The 18864-nt window shown below is 42.5% G+C and overlaps 1 protein-coding gene across 2 annotated transcripts in view; it reads right to left on the bottom strand.

Annotated features, from left to right (window-relative positions):
• Nucleotides 1–478: 478 nt before the first annotated feature.
• The window catches only part of LOC111221838 (cadherin-4-like), a 191609-nt gene continuing 173223 nt past the window's right edge, over nucleotides 479–18864 (bottom strand). The window contains exons 10-17 of one of the 2 annotated variants that reach the window (XM_022745416.1): nucleotides 13527–13712; nucleotides 12947–13200; nucleotides 9195–9346; nucleotides 5209–5445; nucleotides 4210–4443; nucleotides 3913–4052; nucleotides 1271–1435; nucleotides 479–687 (exon numbers count right to left, since the gene is read on the bottom strand). In XM_022745416.1, coding sequence (XP_022601137.1) covers nucleotides 481–687; nucleotides 1271–1435; nucleotides 3913–4052; nucleotides 4210–4443; nucleotides 5209–5445; nucleotides 9195–9346; nucleotides 12947–13200; nucleotides 13527–13712 — 1575 coding nt within the window. In that variant the 3' untranslated portion in view covers nucleotides 479–480. The remainder of the gene's footprint in view (nucleotides 688–1270; nucleotides 1436–3912; nucleotides 4053–4209; nucleotides 4444–5208; nucleotides 5446–9194; nucleotides 9347–12946; nucleotides 13201–13526; nucleotides 13713–18864) is intronic. The other variant, XM_022745417.1, reaches the window with a different exon arrangement.

Below are 18864 nucleotides of genomic sequence, written 5' to 3'. Positions count from 1 at the left end.
CTGTTCTAAGGAAATTCAAGTTGACAGTGAAAGAGAGAGTCAGAGAGCGTCTTCCCAAAAAACATTCTCTTCAGTGTGAGACTAAAGCAAGAGATGGTTTTGTTTTAACAATCAATCAAAGCACTAATTCATTACTTGTGTCTCTCACGACCGCCTTGATTTGTCCCCAGAGAGCTCCGGGTCCAGCAAGGTGAGAGAACAACGAAAAGAAGAGAAAAAAAAAACAAACATCACACTACAAACTCGCCACTAAAAAATATAAAGCCAGAATACAGTTGCGTTGCAGCGGAATTCATGTTAGCAGGCTTGGTCGCTGTGAGCAAACTAACACAGCCCATGTAAGGGTCCGTTCCTCACATGTCTACCATGGAGCCTGCGTCATGTTCTTGGCCCCTGCCCGTGGTCTCCGGGAGCATCCATCCATCCGACCCTGCCTCTCACGACCCCCGCCGCAGCCCCGCCCAGCCCCCCGCTCCACTCTCAGTCATCGTCCCCTCCTCCATAGAGGTCGGCCAGCTTCTTGAAGCGAGGGCCCCAGTCGTTGAGGTAGTCGTAGTCCTGGTCCCCTGAGCTGGTGGAGTTGAGCGAGCTGACGGATCCGGCAGTTGAACCGCTGCCCTCATAGTCGAACACCAGCAGGGAGTCGTAGGGAGGAGCTGTGGGGTCGTTGTCTGCCGCCCTCAGACCCTGGAGACGCAAAGACAAGGAAGACAGAAAAGATCTTCAACCCCCACTCTGAGTTCTAGTACAGTACCTCCTGTTCTGTCAGGTCTGACCTGCTGTATCAGGATGGTTGAGTCAGACTGGATTCAGGCCAGCTGCTGTGCTTCACTAACAATATAATGTAGGTGTTGATTTTTCACAAACTAACAGGTGCAGGGTGCCAGACTGTAAATGTTGCAGTAAACTTTGTCTTATCTGGCTCACCCACCCATCAGGGTTTTAATGTCCCATGATGCTCTGAATGCTGTTTCAGAGCCAGACATTGAGCTGTGTCCAGTGGCCAAATACAGTATTTCCAGCAGTGACAGGAATACAATTCTGTAGAAAACAAAGTGAATCCCTGCATGTCTCTCTTGAAATATTTCAAGTTAATCAATTCTGGTCATTGACGATCCAAAAAAAACTTCAAAAAAATTAATGAGCCCTATATTTGACTCACAGTCAGTGAGGGAACATTAACAGCCTGTGATCACCTGCTTGACTCTAGCTTATAAACAGAAACAGTTAACGAAACACCGAAACATTTCTCCTCCGTTCTCCTGCTTACATCATTGATGAAGTCTCCTATGTCTCCAGGGTGGGGCAGACTGGGTCTGACGGGGTACTGCGACTCAGTGATCACAGGCCTCTCGTCCACCCTGCGCACCCCCGCCGGCTTATTGATGATGTGGTCCAGAGACTCGGGCTGCTGCAGCTGGCTCAGGTCATAGTCCTAGATGAAAGCCATGGAGGGAAAAGGTGAGAGTCAGTTTGGTGATGCGGTTTATCATCATTATCTAAATATCATCTGTCTCAAACCTGTTTCTCTAACTGCAGGAGTTGAAACTGTGTCAGGCTCAGTTTTCATGTTGGAGTTTATTTTCTGGTCAGGTCTCATTGTTCGCCCTCACAGTCGCACACACTTTGATGTGTGTTCCTATTCAGACTGCGAGCGCTCAGGACTGACCTGCTGTGAAATCTGTACTACAGGACTTTCTAAAAAAATTTTTGAGCTCCTTTGTAAATGTGCACTAATGCAGACTTCAGCTGTGTCCCAAATCCATGTTACATACTAATTCTACGCAGTTTTGACTCTAACTAACTGGTGAAGTGTAAAGTTTTAGCAGTTAGACACAGTAACAAGAAACAACACAATATTTGTGATGTTAGATGTCCATCAAACTACCAGTTAAACTTTATAAACAGAAAGAAAAAACATCTTTCTTAAGACTGATTACTCATTTCTGTTTTCTCAACAACCAAAAGTTATTTCTATTTTTTTCCGGCTGAGTAGCTCCTCCATTTCCTTTGTGCATTGCATTGTGGGAGAATAGAGTGCATCAAAAGCACACTCAAAAACAAACATCGACCATACTTAGTACACATGCTGTCTGCTTTGAGTTTACTTTTGTATTGATGTTAAGTCTATTTCCCAGTGTGAACACACTACATGCAAGAAACCTGATTAGAACTAGTAACAAGTCATAGTGCTATAATGTGAAAAACAAGTCTGAAATGATAAAAACCACTGAAATAGTTTTCAGTGGTTTGATCAAATATTACTGATAATATACTGAATTCTTTAAGTTTTTATTAAATTCTCATAGAAACAAATTACACCACATCTCAGTGTAGTACAAAAGAAACATGAGCCTCATACTTTACTGTCACATTACTCTTAAAGCATGTGGAGCTTGTGCCCCCCATGCATCAGTCAACATGCTCTCTCCTTCTCTGTCTTGCTCTCTCAGGAACACACACACACACACACACACACACACACACACACGCGCGAGCCCTCAGTCTGCTTTATGTGCAAATTACTCTGACAGCACAGCATGCTGTGCAATTTACATTCACTGCTTACTTCTAAACTAAATGGTACATAAAAGATGAACAGTGCTGTTAATACACATCTATTGTTTACAATTGTTGCTTTTATTTCTATCCATTTTTAAGATGTTCAGACATGGAAATACAAAGAGCAGGTTGTTGATGAACAGCTCTCCTGCAGCTGATAAAGACATGCACCTTCTAAGTCCTCAAACAGATGCTTAAGAGTGATAATATGCTTATATGCACTGCAGCCACGTGATGCATGTGTTTGTTGATGTACTAGATACCTGATGTGTGTGTGGGTGTTGGAAAACAGCAGGTATCAAAAAAGGGCATAATTAATAACAAATTTCTGAATTAATCAAAGATGTCGGAGCTTACAATTATTGTTTTTTATTTATGTATAAAATAATATTAAGCAAGAGCATGCGGTGTGCAGTAGGTGTAAAACTAAAAAAGCTTGTTCAACAGCATTTCTGAGCAGAAATAGGGCTCATCATATTAAAAGAGCTGCACAGGCGTGGAATTCAAGCCAAGCCGCTTTTCAGCCCCAGTACTTGTTGGAGGGCAGAGGGCAGATTGCCGCCTGAAAACACACTCACTCGCTTTTACAAAAATATGTTCTCACTCTGCAGTCCAGCTGAACTACGCTTGCCAAGTCATGTTCACAGCTAATTTTGAAACTGTGGTACACACTCTAATTTTCTGTCTCGCTTTTGTGGAATTTTATTTTATTACGTTGAAGGAGCTAATTACTGAGCTTCGGATGAGGAAAGAGGCAGCCTCACCGATTTACAGCAATATTCAGCAGGTTGAAATTTTCCATTTGCAAATATCTGGAGGGTTCACACTGATGTGAGATTGAACTGGTCAGAAAATGTTGAAGCTGTGTTTCAAAAGGCCAGGTCAGGTTATATTTAAAATGTCTGGGTCCATCAGTGGTTTCACTTCTGACTCATTAGAAAATGTTTTGGAGGAAAGAACCAGGAGCAAAGTTTGAAATACAAAATATAAGCAAAGACGCTCCACGGCTCAGTGCTGTGAAAAAAACCTGGTCCTCACATGTGATGCTTGTTTTCTGACATATGGGCTGTAATTTCCACATAACTGTAAAGGTCAGTGGTTTATTCTGAAAATTTCATCTCATAACCATTAACTATTTTACTCCCGTTGCCTCACTTACGGTCAGCTTTTATTTCTTCATCATGAAGCTGCAACTCTCAGACAATTTATCTGCACTTGACAATTGTAGTAATCTAATCTATTGGATCAGTTCCTTACCATCTGCAAGAGACAGTAAATACCACAAGATGCCACTGCTGGTTACACAGCTGTTGACTTTGGTACAGTATATTTACTGACTACAAGGAATACCTGGTCCTCCTCTCCTCCTCCCTCCTCATCGTACTTGAGGATGTTGTCTCTGACATCGTCCTCAGGGTCGATCAGCAGGGGCTTCGCCTGCCGCTCCTTCTCTCTGCGCTTCATCCACACCACAAACAGCAGAACCATGCCTGAGAGAAAAAGAAATGATATTATAACAGTCACACGTAGACACAAGATTTGCTTTATGAGCAGCACTAAATTCTGTCATTTTTATGATGTACAATACATAGAAATGCACCGATCCAGTCGTGTTTAGGTTTGACTTGTCCTCTGTGTTGCACTCACTGAGCAGCACGATGATGCAGATGAGTATGGCAATGATGGCCCCGGTGCCGAGGCCGGCAGCTGCTACAGCCCCTGTGGCGCTGCAGTCCCCGTTATCGTCACAGGGACAAACTTTGACTCTGATCACAGAGCGGTTGGACAGAGGAGGGTTCCCCGAGTCGGACACGATGATGGGGATCTCGTACATACCTGCGTCCAGGTAAGGAATCCTGAGCCTGAGCTGAGCATAGTCACCTGGAGTGTGGGAGTGAGGCAGTATTGGTGATGGAAAGTGAAGAAGCATTAAAAGATGGAGGGCAGTGAGTGGGGGGGGGGGGGGATAGAGGAGGTGGACAAGAAGAAGAAGGGGAAAACAAGATTAGACAGTGTACTGCAGAGAAATTACATTTTGTTTACTGCAGGATATCATGTCCTGGTGCGTATGTATGAATGAATGACACACCAAATAAAAGCTGCAACCAAACAAACTGTCAGCAATCATTCTGACATGTGTGTATGCAAGGAGGCATTAAAAAGAAAAAGTAATGTGTAACCTTCAGCATCTATCACTCAGTCAAGCTAAGAAAAGAGGCTCGATGGGAGAGGGATCCAGGTATATGATCAGATTTGTCCTCAAGACAACTGCTGTGATACATCCATCTGGGTGGATTTGGTGACAGATCGGTTGCTCGGGGGACAGAGAGATGAATGGATCTCATTTATCACAAGCACGAGATGATACGTCAGCACTGGATAGCACCCGTTTCTCTCACTGTGCGTTGTGAGTCATTTTGTTAAACTTGGACTCTCTCACAGCTTACAGCAAGCCCCGGTCCCCCGATTGATGTCGCCACTTATTCTGCAGAGGGGTTTTGCATCCTATCTGTTAAGTTTATGATTTCATTCAGCTCGGGATGCTGAATGGTCATATGTCATTCCTTCATACCTCCTAAATTTTACATCACATTTTTATTTCGTGAATTCTAACTCTATGAAAGACAATGTACAGCATTTAGTTACCACTCAGCCTGGAGATGGTCCAGTTGCGGCGAACGCTGGAGGGAAAAGAAGGCAGCTCAAAGACAAAGGGTCCCACGTTGGGGTCGGCGTCAGCGTCTGATGCGGTGATGTTGATCCTGGAGTTGGGGCGTGCACGCTCGCACACTTGGGCCTCCCGGGGTATCAGCACCGGAGCGTTGTCGTTCACGTCGATCAGGTAGATCTGGAGGGTTCCTGTGCCACTGGCTTGAGGCGAACCTGAGGGGAGGCGAGAGGAAAGAGAGAGGGAAGAGGTGGTGAGATAATGATAAAGATGGAGAGGAGTGAATAGGGGCTTGGCAGAGGAGTAAAGATGAAATGACTGGAGGTGGAGCAAGAAGCAGGAAGAGGGAGTGTGATGAAAAAGCTACAGAAGAATGCAAAACAATACTTCCATGTCAGTGACATTTTTCCAGCTGATTCATGTGTAGGAGTGAGAAAATGAGGCGTACAAGCACAGAAACAACTGGGAATAAAAAATGTTTTGTTTACCGAGAGGCTGAAAGTGGAGGAACAATACTGTATACATTTGTAGTGGAGCACCCAAACAAAACAACCAGAACAAATGAAAAGACACACAATGTTTCAGTCCCTTTGTTCAGAACCGGGTGCTTCCTGAAAAGGCTGAGGCGAGACTCATATTGGAGGGGACGACGCTCACATAAAGATTGCTTTTATCTGCACTCTGAAAAAGCCACTGGGAAGAGACTCAGACACTAACCCTTCACTGCATCCAGCAGCACAAGCTCATCATGACATACTCAGGGTTTTTTTATGATTCATGACCAGAACAGAACCGAATCAGGTTCAAGGAGACACATTTGTGATGTATCATGCAGTGTTAAGAGCAAAAAACCTCTAATGTGCTTTGATTACAGCAGACACAGTAAGTGAACTGCACTTATACGGACTGATAAATGTTGTTTTTCTGCTGACGTTTCTGCCCCTCGTTTTTTTGTAAGCGCACCACTTGCCTTCAAAAAGAAACGTTGTTCAAAGTTGTTCTGCTGGTCAGTTTCAAGTCGGTGCAACTTGAAACTGACCAACAAAAGCAGTGAAAACATTTGTAATGAGGTTTAACTAAAGTTGAAGTTAAATATTTAACCACTGGACTGTTTTGACTCCTGACTGATGAAATGATCAGAGAACATCTCTTTAAAAATTCCATATATCAATGCATTTAATCGTTTTTGTTGAATAAAGGCCCTGAAAACATATTTTCTCATTCAGCTTGTTTCTCTGAGGGTCATTTCACATGCGAGATAATCTCTGCAGTTTGGTTCATCTCAGGGGTTTAAAGTTGAAGGGACTCAGTTGAAAAAAAAGTCATGTCATGTATTTTCATGCAACAATCACATTTTAGAAATATTTGAATCAAAATGTGACAATTGAGATAAACACATAGGTAGACTAACAATGATGGAGACACTGATTTTAAAGAAACAGAACATAATTGGAGTCAGTTTTAAGCGATTGGACTTTCTTTGCACAGTTAATTGATAAGTGAAATTACTCAAATAAAACCAGATAATTATTACAACCACCACTAACTTTACTCCAGTACTGTTTAAGTACAAACTCAACGTACTTGTGCTTCACTTTATTATTCTAATATTTTGAATGACACTACATTTAAGAGGGAAATATTGTACAACAACTCCACTAGTATTATTTTACATTAGCTACCAGCTACTTTCGAAGATTAAGATTTTACACAAAAAACATATCTGCTTCTTATATATGATGATTCATTAGGTTATAGTATGCTGTATATCCATCCATGAGATATACTGCCTATCCTTTGGATGGCTGCAGGGGGGCTGGAGCCAGTCCCAGCTGACAGTATGCCCTACAGCCATTTACAAAGCAATATATGAAGAATTAGCTTCACCTCAACCAGTTGAGACAGTGGTGTTAGGTCATATGGGTAAAATCAATATTATGATATTTGTCCAAAGTATGAAAAATCACAGGTGAAATAATCCAACCGAAGTTCAACATAATAAACTGTGCTCCACCGTTAGGAATTAATCCGACAAACCCTTTTATACATGTATGTAAATCAACAACTATGATTAAAATTTGCTCAGTCATTAACTCATCTCATAGTGTGAAAGCAAAGCAAGTTTATTCATTTTTCACGATGAGATTCCACTCGCACTTGATCAAGGATAGTACTGAATTAATACATGACATAACATCACAACCCCAAACTACAGATGAAGAAAATATGTGTGCTGCTCTGTTGAACAAACAGACTGCAGTGATATATTGTGGCCTTGATATTCAGTTGACAACCCCCTGCACGCAGACTGTCAGCAAGCTGGACTAAATTACTGATGCAGTGCACCACAGATAGTTCACCGCAGTAGCTCATCAGTGTTGGATTTCAACTTCTTTCCCTCTATCAGACAGTAACTTAGTGCATCAACTATGTAAAGGTCTGTTGCCCTGGGTCCCAAGGCCCATCGACCGTCTTGTCGGTTATGATTGGCTGGGTGCTTTGTTGCTTCTTACGCTTCGCTTGAATAGAATAAGTAAAGAGAATTTCAATCAAAGTGGAATATATCCCCTGGTTGACACTGGGCTCTAGAATCAATTGGCAGTCAACACTTTCAGCTTAAGTTGGTGTGCTTCAGGGCAACCAATCCCTCATTTCTCACTGGAGTAAAAACACCTGGGTCCCACCCACTTACACAGAGAGCAAGCGCATCCATTTGTAGAGCCTTAGTTCTTTAGCTGCGTACACTGTTGCAGTTTCTGAGGCTGATACTCAAGACCCTCATTGACAGAAATTATTCTCAGTTGTTTTTTTTCTACATGGAGACAGGGCGCTGACCGGCGGTGCATACTTATATACAGTATACTGTATACAATACAGTATATGAACAAACCATTCCATTCTTTTACGGTTCACCCACACTACAGGGTGTTTGTGGAAAATCCACAGCTGTCTGTTCTGCTTTTGTGTTGCTCTAAAGGATTTTAATGTGAAATAAAAAATCTGCCTCAGTTTGTTACAATGAGCTTATTAGAGCTAATTTATGTCATCCATTAGACCTATGTAAACTGGCATTAGCCTTTGTCAAATACACAGAGTGACAAGACAGACAACATAAAACAGTTTCTTTACTGTTGAGGTGATTGAAACAGCTTACAGGGCTGTTTGTAACCCTACACTTTAATGTCAAGAGAAACAAGTGACAGCACAACAGCTTCTCCGAAGGTACAGACTGAATATATAAAACATTATGTTTGATAATGTCATCTTAGTTTTAGATGAACAGAGTCTAAACAGTGAGAGATATGCCTGAGTAATGTGTTACTAGATTATGTTGTGGCCCATTCATCCATCCCCTGCCTGTGCTACTTTCACTATGACGATGAACGATGATGAAAAATATTAACAAACAGCTTCTTTTTCAGTCAGAGGACGCTGGATGTATTATCATCAATGTTAAAAACTTTTTTCAAAACAATTTTTTCATAATTTTGGTAAAAACGAACAAGACTTAAAGTATACAAGCATGCAGGCAGCTCTGTGAATGCTGTACATGTGGTGCATTCACATGCTCCTTGGATGGTCCCATTTTTGCATGTGCTTTTAAGTGGAAATGTGGAACGAACGCTACACACTTCATCTTGAAGGGGAACAATTCACATGTCAATCCATTCAATATTTTTCCAGATCTTTCAGTCAAAAGCACGACTGTTGTCTTCTTGGTGGCGCTAGAGGAAAAGTCAAGGGATCACCGGTCTTTAGGAGACATCCCATGGGGACCACGAATGTCTGAACCGAACGTCATCCAATAGTTGCTGAGATGCTGCGGTCTGGACCAAAGTGGTGGACCGACAGACTGTGCTGTCCCTACAGCCTCGCTGTTAATGTGGCTAATAAGTCTCTATTGCGCTGTATGTGGCCCTCTGTTTATCAAATCATCACGACACACACAATCATCCTGACTTACCAGACTTACCATTGTCGAATGCCAGGAATGTGGCCTCATACACGTTGTTTTTGACGTAAATGGACTCTCGGTCCAGCAGAGCCATGGTGGTGATCTGACCATTGGTCCTGTTGATCTTCAGCCAGTTAGCTGGGTCTGACAGCTTGGAGTATCTGTACACACACACACACACACACACACACACACACACACACACACACACACACACACACACACACACACACACACACCACACACACCACACACACCACACACACAAAGACAGAAGGTTCATTAAATACCAACATACTCCAGAAATTAACTTTTGCAGCCAAACTGTTACTTGAATTCCAGCAGCTCTGAACCTTTTATTTGTGGAAGCACCCATTATCATGTTCAATGTTCATTACCATAATAAGCAATACCAGCCAAGCACCTTTGAAATATTACAGTGACATGGAGAGCGGAACATATGTTCACTGAGCTTATCATAACAGCAGCTCATTAGCATGAAGACCGACGAAAACCTGATCCCATATGCAGAACAGCCAGGCAAGGCTCTTAACAACTTCACTGCTCTTTGTACCCACACAACTGCCACAGCAACTCTCATCACTGTCACCGGTCGATACATCAACGGAGTGGAAAGTGACAGCTGGAATTAAAGTCTCTATATCCCATTAACAACCATGACGAGTCTTAACATCTGACTGAGCGTAGGAAGTGCCTGTCTCTCAGTTTTAGTGAGAAATGGTTAATTGTAGACAAGCAAGAAGTTTCACCATCAGGGAGATGGTCAGCGTGTCACCGTGGTGACAGAAGGTGGGGGTGAGAGGGACAGGCGGACAAAGCGAGAAAGTGAGGGAGATCATAGGCATGTTTCTGAATGTAAGCATGGTCGGTGGAAAACGTGATGAGTGGGAACGGGGGCTTAATGAAAGCTCTGCGTTGGTGGCTGACACTAGTTAGCCAGAGCCTCACAGGCAGGGAGAAAACTAATTCCACCTCCAGCTAAAGACGAACACCTCTGCACTGGTACACATCCAACAGAGAGACAGGGACATGATGGCAGACGGGAACTCCCTCTATCATATTTTAACAGTTTCATAATAAACAGATGGAAGTAAATATGATTTCTAGTGCAAGAGGCTGTTGAGCAGCGTTAGTCAGGATCTGATGTTGCCCTGCAGGTTAGATTGTAGTGTTTACGTGGCATATCAGGCACTCTCATCTCCTTCCTGTGCCAACATGATTTCACCTCCCGCTGTCTTTACTGTGACTGCACCTGACAGAGCAAAGTGTCTTACTATACTTGTGAAGACTGCTCTAACTGCTAATTAATAGCTCAAAAAAGCAAAAAACATGTCCTCACCTTTCAGGGTTAATATTTTAACCATAACAAGGATAAAAATACAAAAACACACACAAACAAACACGTTTAATTTGCTCTTGCTGCCACTTCATCACATCTCAGAGTAAAATCAGCTGGCAAACAGGCTCGGCCTCACATCATCTTCTCGTTGCTTTCCTCCAGAGAGAGAAAAAGGCAGGAAACTCATAAAAATAAAAAACACCAGCTGGCTCCTGTCCCATCTACTGCTCACACACAGGCCTTTCACTCATCCTCTGCTGGCGCTCCCGTGCATGATTGTGAGTCTACCTTTGTGCATTTCTGTGTCTTCTGTGTGTATATTGTGCAGGGGTTCAAGAGAGGTCACCTAAAGGGAATACAGCAGCCACAGCAATGAGGTTGTCTGACCGTGAGCTGAACGACTGCTGGCAAGCTGCTATGGAGAAGACAGCAGCTCTGAGTTCCCATCAAATAACAGAGACACGGACTGACAGAGGAAGGGACAGGGTCAGCAGGAGCAAGAGGGAGGGAGGGATGAGAGAAAATGGAGTAAAAGAGGTGTTACTTCTCTCAAAGGACAGGAGCGCTCAGCCCACTTGCTTTGCATGACATGTCTTTTCAGGACAGGAAACCTGAGATGTGGATATTGCTCAGTCCTCTGTACAGTGCATATAAGAGAACATCTCTCACTAACCCCACTGCTATCAATTCAGTAACATTTCCACTGGTTCCACAGTGGAAGAGGCCGTCTCACTGACATTAAGAAAAATCAATCTCTCTCGTTGGAGCTGGCAGATGGAGCGGAACGGTGCCGCTGGACCTCAGTGGACATGTGGGAGTTTCTGTCGCACAAGGTCGATGCCGGGATGGCACGATGCCCGCTGTGTGTCATCCCAGTTAGGAAGGATGGAGGGAGCGATCAATGAGGAGGAAGAGGAGGAGAAGACAGGGATCTAAGGAGGGCAGGCAGACAGTGTCCAACTCATTACAGGATGACCTCTTCACGCCAGTCGCCTGGCAACGGGGAGGTAACTGGAGCTCGGGATGTGGGTGGGGGGTCAGTTGAGAATGTCACAGAAGAGGCATAAACTGTGAAGTAACTGTCCAGCACTGATTAAACATCGGTGACACACAGATTCATAGGGATGGGGGCGGACAAAATATTGGAAATACCTCACTACAGTCAGTCCTCCTTTGGACTGAAGCACTGATATACAAGCAGTCTTGTATAAAGTATTTGAAAGCAATACTTGAGTAAAAGTACCTGGTTAGTATCTTACCAAAAAATGACTTTAGACTTAAAGTCACCTTTTAGCATATTACTCGAGTAAAAGTCTTAAAGTATCTGATATTTATTGTAATTAAGTATCAAATGTAATTTTCGGATTATAAAGTACTTAAGTATTGGAAGTAAAAGTTTAAAAAAAAGTGAGCAGTTCGAATTTTGATTATGAACTTTATTGTGGCTTCCTTATAGTAAAGCAAAAATCTTCAGAGTTCCCACACCTTCTTAAACATCAAATTCAAAGACTTTTCCAAGACTTTCCAGGCATAATTCCCTCAAATTCAAGGACCAAACACAGCATATTTTGAGAGAGCTCAAACAAAGAGAAAAACTGAATATTTCAGTAGGCAGGCAGGCAGGCAATAACAACTGGTTAAAGCAGATAAAACGTGCAGTGGATAGCATGAGCACTGATTGCTGCTACCTACAGAAGAAACTTGAATTTTTATTTGGTTGTAAGATTTTTTCCCTATTTTTCATTATTTATGCTGCTCAATGCAGTAAGTGTCCTTGAATGTTGCATGCAATATTACAATTTATATAGAGGCAGCTGAAGACTGGATAAGAAAAAACTGCATAGCACTGTATATGACGCTGAAATACTGAATAAATAAAATATCAGTTAAAGAAAACTAATTGGTTATATCACCACTTCGACCAAATCTGCTATATCAATATTTTCATATTAACAAGGGACCAAATTACAGTCCACAACTTCAAGGTTTTGATTCACTCTCACCACTGTCATCAACCTTGTTTCCTGATGTGGCTGCTTTCATCAGAAATACTCTAAAAACACCTTGTACGCTATCAAACAGCTCCAAATGGCAGACAGACAAAGTTACCTGGTGAACATAGTGGAGCATTGAGCAGCTAAAAAGACAGTCATTTCCCTAAAGAGTTGGTGTAGATCAAAAACAGAGTAAAAAGAAAGCAAATATCGGTCTTATATTTGCCAAGTGGCCAGATACATGACACGTTTAACACATCAACTTAAAGTAATATATGAAGTTGGTGTTTACAGCTTCTTTTTGCTGCCCAAAGTGGCCAAATTATGGATTTAGTTCTTGCATGTTTGGAAATATATTTTAAAGGATTTTATCATTTGAAGTTAAGATGGCTGTGACAGAAGTGTACCTGACAATCTGGTGGATGAAGTGGTCGGGATCTTGGGCAGCAAACACTGTAAGAGTTGTCCCCGCGGGTACACCCTCCTCAAAGCGGATCATTTTGGGGTTGACGGGGAAGACGGGAGGCTCGTTCACATCCTGAACAGAGATGGTGACTCCGGCCGTGGACTGGAGTGAAGACTGAATGCCGCTGGCCAGGTGGGCCTGGTTGGACACCACCACTGTCAGCATAAAGGCACGGTTCATCTCAAAATCCACCGGCTGCAGAGGAACCGAGGAGGAAGGAGCGAAGAGAAAGACACACACACACACACACAGTAAAGAAAATAATGAGATGGGAAAATGAGTGTAGCTGATTGCAAGATTAGCTCTAACTGTGCTCCAATTTGAGAAATGACATAATTCAGTGAAAACATTGTGAGACCAAAGTACTCAGTCATCAGCATCTGGCTCTTCAGAGCAGGTGGAAACATGATGCAAGATGCAGTGTTGAATAATAATGGAGAGCAATTGTTCGCTTTCAAATTCAAAAGAGCTAATTAGGATGAGTGTAGAGAGACAGACCAAACAAACAGCTTCACTTTTACCTTGACCACTGTCAGCATGCCCTCATTGGTGATGGGGTTGGTGCGGATGGTGAAGTGTCCAGAGGGGTCTCCGCTGACGATGCGGTAGACGGCGTTCCAGTTGGGGCTGTGGGGCTGATCTCTGTCCACCACTGTCAGGTTGGTCACCACCACGTTCACCTTGTTCTCTGGCACCTCCCCAGAAAACTACAGAGTGGGAGGGAGAGGAGGGGAGAAGGTGAATGAGAGAGGAGGGAGCGGAGGTGACAGCGGGGGAGGATAGGAGAGATAAAATTATGCTGATGTTGTTCCAGCAGTCAGCTAATGCATGTTAATAAGGTGATTTATTGAGATTTTAGACATTTGCTTGTGCCAGCATTAATCTTAAAGCATTTTCTGTAATTGTTATTAGGAAAACAAACTGCTTTTAGGGTCATGCCAATAATGCTCATTACAATAAAACAGTGGTAGCAACACAAACAAATGGAGGAGAAATTAGAAAGATAGGAGGGAAAGAAAAAAAGACAGAAGGAGACATGTTTATTTAAATGTGGATAATAGAGAATCATAGCTTGCATTATGTTAATGCAGTCTCTTATTCCACGCCATGTCTGCTCATATGAAACTCTTTATCTGAACTAATGGATTTGTTCAATTAAGTGTTTACCCATTTAATTTGGGTTCTGTGCATTCACCAAATCTAGGTTTTAATAAGCAATTAGATAAGTACTGTAATTAAGGCAGCGATAGGAATAATCTTTGGCTAATGATCTTCATTATACTGCAATCTGAGACAACTCCCCTCTGAACTAACTCTGGAGGAAACTTGGTGACAGCTGCAGAGCCCGAAGAAGAATTTACAGTGCAATAGGATACATGTCCTAACTCTAATAGATTATCTGATCTACAAGGGAATAAAACACACCACACAACACACCACAACAACCACACACACACCACACACACACACACACACACACACACACACACACACACACACACACACACACTAAAAGCTCTCATTGTCAGACGATAATCTGTGTTTCCTCTTGTGAAGCGTTAACTTGTTTATGGTGTGTGTCTGCCAGCTGCTGTTCACTTTAATGGCTTCATCACCGTGGGATTGAAGCCGTGTCCAAACCACCCGATTCCTCTCCTCCTCCTCCTCTCCCTCTCTCCTCCCCTCCTCTCTTCCTATCCCCTGCAGTACGACCAGGCTGATAAGCACAGAACAAATTAAATATGCACTCTCAGTCTCTGGTGTGTGGGTTCCTCCATTTTATTTTCACCCCAAAGCTTTAGCACAAACACCACCACAAACCTTCCAAGCTTGTTTGGCCGTACTGTGAGGCGGCTAAATGGAACATGCTCTCTCAGAGGCATTCACAATGGTGCTGACTGTAGGGGTGGGTGCTTTCAAAATGGCCACTCTCTCTCCAATGAAATGTGGATGCATTGATAAGCCAATAGAGACACAGACTTCAAATTTCTGAAGGATTTCGTAGTTACAAAGAAGGGGGAAAAAGAAGCGGGGCAAATTGACTTGTAATGTCACAAGAAGTGTTGTCAGGATTACAGATTCTGGCTTTACAGAACTTTATATACAAACTTTCTGTGCTCTGCCTGTTCAAACATTCAATAAGGAGAACTTTATTAGAGGCAAATCTTAGGAAATGTGTGAGCCTTAGCTGAAGAGAAATCTTCTGAATGTCTGCAAAAAGGATGAACAGGATCAAAACAAAACCCCTTAAAAACTTTTTATATTAAAAATTAACATTTCATTCATGTTAACATATAAAAAATGCTACAAAATACAGATGTATAAATCATGTACTTTGCTGATTCAAATTGTTTCGTTAAGTTTAGTTTAAAGATTCATGGTCTCTGACTCTGCATTTGTTTACTTTTAACAAAGCTAACCGATTGCTACTCAAATCCACTTCAGTACATACAACAGTAACTGAACACATCATGTTCATACAGCTGAACTGTTCAATGTTGATTCTGACTGACTTCAGGTAAATGGGAAGTTCAGTCTGTTTCTGGTTCAGTATAACATTCTCAGTTCAGTCTAAAACTTTACAAAAGTAATGGCTCAAAAGCCAGTTCTTGTGACACATTATCACATTATAGGTGATTCTGTGGCTTTCACAGTCTTTTAATAGAAGTAGAGACTCACTAACGTGTGTAACAAAGCAATATCTAGCTAAAGTTTGCTAACATTAGCTAACACTGGCTGCCATAAGCTTATGGTTATACAAGACCAAGTAAGACAGTCAAGTGGATTGAACGAAGGTGTGTTTTATTAGTTAAGAGTTCAGTTTTTCATTGCAACAGAATTTGTTATTTCTGCTTTCAAATGTGACAGTTTCGCTTTAAAGGCATAAAGTGGACAAAAATACATGTGTACGGCGTAAGACATATCAGGTCAACAGCTGTTATCCCTGTTGTCCCATCATGTGACTTTTTTTACTCAACCATTCAAAGCGTAAGCATCATCATTGATACTTTATGCTAGGATCTTACTTTTAAAACCTCTGTCATGTCATTAGATCTCACGTGTATGAAGGTTGGCACTAAACAAAATCCAAATAGTACAGTGTCACTTTTGCATGATCATTACCTCTTACTGCCTCTCATGTTTTACACTGTCTGTAGAAATGTCTAGCCGTCAAACATTTGAGCTACAGTCCAGGCGGGGGAAAATAAGTGAGGCTACGGTGCTGCACAGACCCCAAATCATTTTAAAAAATAAATCTGCATCAAGGTGCACAGCACAGCAGGGGAAATCTATTGCCTTCTTACTGAAGACTGACTCAGCAAATGAAAATGGCTCATTTTAGATGGCAGAGCTAGAGCTCAACAAGACTAAATGAGCTCTTCTCTTCCTTCATGGGGTGTTGAAAACAACACCAAATGGTAATGATGGCATTAGATAGAATAAATGTTCCAAAACAGCATCTTATTGATATCAGGATGACATCGGTCCACTTAAGACGGGTGTTATGTCTTCAGTAGTGAAATAAAGATATAGCTACTGGCAATAGGCATCTACCCTCTACCTTATTCTCCTTGTTATACAGATATATCATAATGTTTTCTTTTGTAGTCTGCTCTTAAAAGTAGTGAAAGCCAATAATCTCTGGCACTCCAACTCTTTTCTGCTGTTTAGCAGGTGCAGTTCTACAGGTGAATTAAAAACCACCCTCTATTCAGATCAGTAAGCCGGTGTGTCTGGGAGTTCAGCTTTTCAACCCCACAAGTCTTCCAAGCAACTCTCCTGCTCCTCATTATTGTTCGGTGAATGACAGACTGCTGGGCGCACTTCAGCAAGGGTATGATACACTTGATTAAATAGTTTGATTAGATAGATTGTTGCAAGTATCACAGTCTTTTTGTTTATCACATAATGATGAACATAACACTAACATAGCGCGTTCAGGCCCATGTGGTGAAATGAATGAAACATTTGGCTTTTTTTTTTTTTTTTTTCAAATTAGATGCAATATATCAGCCTGCAAGCAATTTCACTTAATTAGTGTGCTTATATTTTCTCTGTGCCTCCCGTAGAGAGCAATGAATTTTTCTTGAGTCTGTCATAGACAAATAATTACTGAACTACTCCAAGTCTAGTTGCTTATGTGGGAAGCAAAACAAAAAGTAGAGATTAACAAAGCAGTGGAAAAGGCATCTGGTGGAGAACAATTCTTCTTTGCCGCGGATGTTCATGTGAAAGTGTACTGTTGTCATTGTGAAGGAGATACATCAAAAATACATTTATTCACTTTAACTCATTACCATCTTTGAGTCACACATCAGAATCCGGTCAGCTGCTCTTTTTTCTGGCAAGCTCAAGCAAATCTGCTTTTCTACTTTTACTCTGGAGTGTTGCAGAGAAAGTAATGAGGCCCTGAAGAAATGACAAACATTTCTCACAGACTGCAGAAGCACACATGTATGTGCATCTCTCGTCAGTGCGTAAGTATGTGTCAAGGACAATGTGTTTTTTCGTGTCTGTTGAAGTGCAGCATGTCCGCTTCTGGCTGGCAGGAAGACTCTGGTCCAGAGCTTCTCCCCAGTGAAGAGCAGTGACAGAGCCAGCGCCGCAGACGGGGACAGAGCAGTTCTGAGCAGAGTGACAGCCTTGTTCGGTGAGCTCTACCCCTGACAGCTGGGGAGCTCTTATCAGAGCATGCGGCTGGAACTGTACTGGCATGCACGCTGACGACGGCCCCGCCGAGGAGACAGGGATCACACTGTGTGACGCTGACACATTGCTCGCTCTGCCCCTGAGCTCTGTTGCACACAGCATCTGTCTCTCTCTGGAATCTCAGAAATCCAAGTGCTCACATAAAGAGCAGCTATAATCCAGCATAGGTCTGTCAGGCTGCGGTCAGCATTGGATTTTGTGCTACGACCAGACTGAGAGGAGAGAGTGCGAGCTATATATGGAGAAAGATACAGAAACTTATAGGCATGCATGCATACGTATGTAGCACTTATGTATACCATACCATACTAGAGCTTCTGCTTTCAGCTGCTGTTTCCTCAACAATAACCTCTCAAAGTAACTCTCACCCTCAAAAACAAACAACTCCCCCCCCTAACCACACACACACTGCTACAGAAAAGTGGCTTCCTGTCAGATGAGTGTGGAGGTTTCAGGGACCAGGGCCAGATGCCTGTAGACAAACCCAGGCCACCAGAGGCCCCCGCTGGCAGGGAAAACACTGAGATGGAGGGAGGGAGGGAGGAGCACATCTCTCGTCACCAAAACTGATCTCAATCTCGCTTTCAGTCACAGTACCTTTTTCTTTCTCTCCATATGTTGTTCTCGCACAGTGTTTCTTTTAAATCAATCACTGTGTTGTTTCACATTCTGTATATGTCTGTCTTTACCCAACATCTTTCTCAGCTGTTGCATTTGCATTCCCCTCTTCTAAGTGGCTTCGAAAGCATATTTCAGTAAAGCTACTATTGCACCATTGTTGTATTTGATGGGCACCAGGGAATGTATTTTCTAGTAATATAGTGGTAATGCTATCCTGTAACCTACGTAACCTCTTCTGCCAAAGAATAACACTGCCCTCGTGCACAGAACTATATGTAGAATAATCTATTCTACATGATCTGTGGGACAGCGGGCGGCATAGAGGCTGAAAAAGCAAGTGTTAAAGTGACAGATACAGGGTCAAGTCCTGACCTCAGACCTCCCTGTATAGGCAAATTAGTCATACACTTTTTTAGGGACTGTACGAGAACCTTTATTTCTTTCAAAGCGAGGCCCTCGCCCAGTGTTAATCTTAATTAACATTTTGGACCCTCCCCTTGGCACAGAAAAACAACAATAACAAGAGAA

This window comes from Seriola dumerili, unplaced genomic scaffold, assembly GCF_002260705.1.
Source record: "Seriola dumerili isolate Sdu_G_001 unplaced genomic scaffold, Sdu_1.0 BDQW01000088.1, whole genome shotgun sequence".
NCBI classification, from domain to species: Eukaryota; Metazoa; Chordata; class Actinopteri; order Carangiformes; family Carangidae; genus Seriola; species Seriola dumerili.
This window is presented reverse-complemented; position numbering and strand designations above follow the sequence as displayed.